Source organism: Poecilia reticulata, linkage group LG17 (assembly GCF_000633615.1).
Source record: "Poecilia reticulata strain Guanapo linkage group LG17, Guppy_female_1.0+MT, whole genome shotgun sequence".
In the NCBI taxonomy this organism is placed as follows: Eukaryota; Metazoa; Chordata; class Actinopteri; order Cyprinodontiformes; family Poeciliidae; genus Poecilia; species Poecilia reticulata.
In genome coordinates, this window is record NC_024347.1 from 13317837 (window position 1) to 13321536 (window position 3700).

The window sequence follows — 3700 nt, forward strand, 5'->3', positions numbered from 1 at the left end:
CTGAAGAAGAAGTAGTTGTTTAAAAGATCTTGTGGTCAAGCGCGTGAGGATCTTCTGAAGTAGAGAGACGGACACACAAGCATGTGCGAGTCCAGTCACACCGATGGGATCCGGCTGGGGATGCGGGGAGGAACTGGTCTCCCATTCCTCTGCATAGTGGGAGCGCTATCACAGACCACGTGAGAGGGATATTCAGACGGTCCCCGACAGACCGACACCGGCTCATCTCTTCTGCTGCCTGCTGACATGGGCTCAGCTTCCCGGAGACAGGCGAGGAGGGAGTAGAGCGACTCTGTCTGAATGTAACCTGTGATCTTTTATCACTCTTTTCTTTCTTTTCCTTTTCTTTTAAAATTTTTTTTTCTTTTTTTTTGGGGGGGGGAGGGGTGGCGGAGGAGTAGAGTCAATGCTATGGCTTGGCCGTGCATCAGCAGAGTGTGCTGCCTGGCTCGTTTCTGGAATCAGTTCGACAAATCGGACCTCTCCGTCCCGCTGACCATCCAGAACTACTCGGACATCGCGGAGCAGGAGGTGCGCTCCGTCACCAAGCAGCTCTCCGACTCGGAGAACAACTACACCGCCCCGGAGCCGCGCGTCCGAGGCTCCCCTCATGCGCCCGCACATGGTCCCCGAGGACCCTCCAGGGCACGGAGGGAGCCCAGCTACAAGCCCCGGGAGGACTACCACCCGCCCGGCGTGCCGTTCCCCAGCGTCACCCAGTACAAGCAGGATTTCAAACCCTGGCCCATTCCTAGGAAGGACAACTTCCCCTGGATCAGTAACGGGGGCAGCAGGGGGGACGGCGCTTCGGACAGCAGCCCGGTGAACAGTTACCACCTCCAGGCGCAGGTTGGGGAGAGGCGGGGGGACAGGTTGGAGCAGCAGGTGACGGAGGAGAACAAGACCAGCTCCTACAGGTACGTGCTTTTTACTTGTTTCAGCACCAGGCGCTGTCCACTCCGTCACCGTCCCAGCGAGGAAAGCTGTGTGCTGATGTCTGCTTTCACGCCTAATGAGGCTGAGCTTATTTATAGTTGAGAGAAATCCATGCTGGAACTCAGAGAGCAGGCTGCACAGACAGGGAGAAGAGCTGATGATCAATAAGGCTCCTATGAGCGTTCCAGATGAGGGCACTGAAATGACTTAGAAATGAGTCTTTCGTTTATATTTGCGTTTTTATTTCAGGAATGAACTCCCAGAAAAAAAAGGTTACTCGGCACACAACAGGTTATATGACAATGCCAATCACTAATAGTATATTTCCTACAGCTCTGTGCAGCACAAAGTGAAACTAAAGATTTTAAACAGAGCCTCACCAACACGTCCTACTACACAGCAACAAACAAAATAAGTAAAAAACACTTAGCAAAAGAAGCTAATATATAGCGTTGTAGTTCAATTGGATCTACAAGGACTACAAGTAAAATTATCTTAAGATTTTACACTTTAAAACTGGTGTGATGTATTTGCTCTTTCTGGTTTTTGATAACATTCTTTTGGCCGAGTTTTGAAGCAGAAAATGTGCAATTTCAACATCAACCCTGCTGAAAGCTCCTGCGTATCGATCCGTTTCTCTTTCTCCAGGCAAGAGTACAGGCCATGGACAGGGGTGAAGCCAGCCAGGAGTGCGAGGAGAAACCCCACAGCTCAATACTCCAGCCCAGTGGGGGAGGCCACCCACATCCCACGTGAGACCAGCTATCAGGCCGCCTACAGCGGGGAGGTCAGCAGGGCCGTGAGCGGGCAAAAGGCTGAGCTCATCCCCCCATCTGCTGCCYCCAACATCCAGCCTSCTCCCGCCGCTCAGCACAACCCGGCTGCTATTCGAGCCGGCACCTCCCTCAGCCCCTCCAGCCTCCAGCAAAGCATCCTGCCTGAGACCAGCGAGCACAGCGGTCCAACCAAGAGAGAGGTAGGCATGCATTTTCACAGAGCTTCATTTGCACAGGTGGAAAACCGCAGCACGCCCCTCCAGAAAGTCATCCGCACACATCTCCCAGGCGGGCCTCTCGYTGCTGGGGCATCTCAGAAAAGTGATGCTGCATTCTGTCCCAGAACGGCTCAAAGTGACCCAGCTGTWTAAAACAGGCCATGCGCCGTGTTAGGTAACACTGCTGGTGCTACGCTCATCACTGTGACCTGAATAGAACGGGGATGATGGGAGAGGAAATGAGTGTAACTTCCCAATGTGGTCCGGATTAGCAGCAAAATCNCCCGCCGCTCAGCACAACCCGGCTGCTATTCGAGCCGGCACCTCCCTCAGCCCCTCCAGCCTCCAGCAAAGCATCCTGCCTGAGACCAGCGAGCACAGCGGTCCAACCAAGAGAGAGGTAGGCATGCATTTTCACAGAGCTTCATTTGCACAGGTGGAAAACCGCAGCACGCCCCTCCAGAAAGTCATCCGCACACATCTCCCAGGCGGGCCTCTCGYTGCTGGGGCATCTCAGAAAAGTGATGCTGCATTCTGTCCCAGAACGGCTCAAAGTGACCCAGCTGTWTAAAACAGGCCATGCGCCGTGTTAGGTAACACTGCTGGTGCTACGCTCATCACTGTGACCTGAATAGAACGGGGATGATGGGAGAGGAAATGAGTGTAACTTCCCAATGTGGTCCGGATTAGCAGCAAAATCRCCTACATTTAATAATTATTTATAATTACAGCTGCAACAACYAACTTAATACCTTTGTCTCTGGGTTCAGTTGACATAAGCACTTCAAACTGGACATTTTTAAGACTCTCAGTTTTGGGGAGTGCATCAAAAAGTGGGAAGAAATGTATGTACTTAGTATATTTGTGCAATCATTTCAACTCTGCATCGTTAAACTGTCACTGGTTGCCATGGTGACCTGCCATTCACTAGCTAACATTATAACTGTTTATCACTATTTTATCACTGTTAATGAATTATAATAAAATATGCTATGGTACATCAGTGAATGGGACAGGTCTTTATGACCCATACGCGTTACATGCAAGTSAGTGGATAAATGACCAAAAAAATAGTCCTGAACATTACTTGTAATATTAAAGTAATTTTCTTGACAGCAAAGTCATCAGCTCTCGATGAGATGTAGAGTTCCTCCAAATAAGAAATCATATCCATGGTGAGTAAGTGCACYGAAATATTTTTTTCTAAATCTGTAAATTTTCATAAAAAAAAMCAAACTCATATTTTCGCAGTCACTTCTGACTKCAGGGAATTTTGATTGAATTTGTCCAACCAGGCGAAATAAAAATACATGCTAGTTCTTAAGGAGCAGAGTTGGGCAGTAACTAGTTACATTTATTCAATTACATTTACTTGAGTAACATTTCATGAAATAAAACAAACTTTTAGGAGTATTTTTATTCCTGAAAGTACTCCTAATTCCAAAACCACCAGTTACACCAGAACAACCAGAACACTTTCTCTTTCTCTGCGCATCCTGTCAAGAGAAGGTTTTTCACCCAAAATGTTAGCAAGTTCATCAGGCTCACCTTTTAAATAAGYACACCGTTCCCCTGAAATGCCAGAATTAAAAAAAAAATGCACTAATGCACCTTTTGAATTGGCGTAAAGTTTACTGGAAAGTCCAAGATTGTTGGGGGATGAAATCCACTTTTGCTCTTCTGTCTCAATGCAACCTGACATCTAGAACAAATGAATTGCTCTGTGGAAGATGCGTATAAAGGGAGTCCATTGCTCAATGGAAAATTAAT

The 3700-nt window shown here is 48.2% G+C and overlaps 1 protein-coding gene across 2 annotated transcripts in view; it reads left to right on the top strand.

The window, feature by feature from the left end:
* Positions 1–6: 6 nt before the first annotated feature.
* The window catches only part of map6d1 (MAP6 domain containing 1), an 8030-nt gene continuing 4336 nt past the window's right edge, over positions 7–3700 (top strand). Inside the window, exons 1-2 of one of the 2 annotated variants that reach the window (XM_008433765.2) lie at positions 7–917; positions 1585–1912. In XM_008433765.2, coding sequence (XP_008431987.1) covers positions 412–917; positions 1585–1912 — 834 coding nt within the window. In that variant the 5' untranslated portion in view covers positions 7–411. Of the gene's footprint in view, positions 918–1584; positions 1913–2219; positions 2331–3700 lie in introns of those variants that run through there. The other variant, XR_535936.1, reaches the window with a different exon arrangement.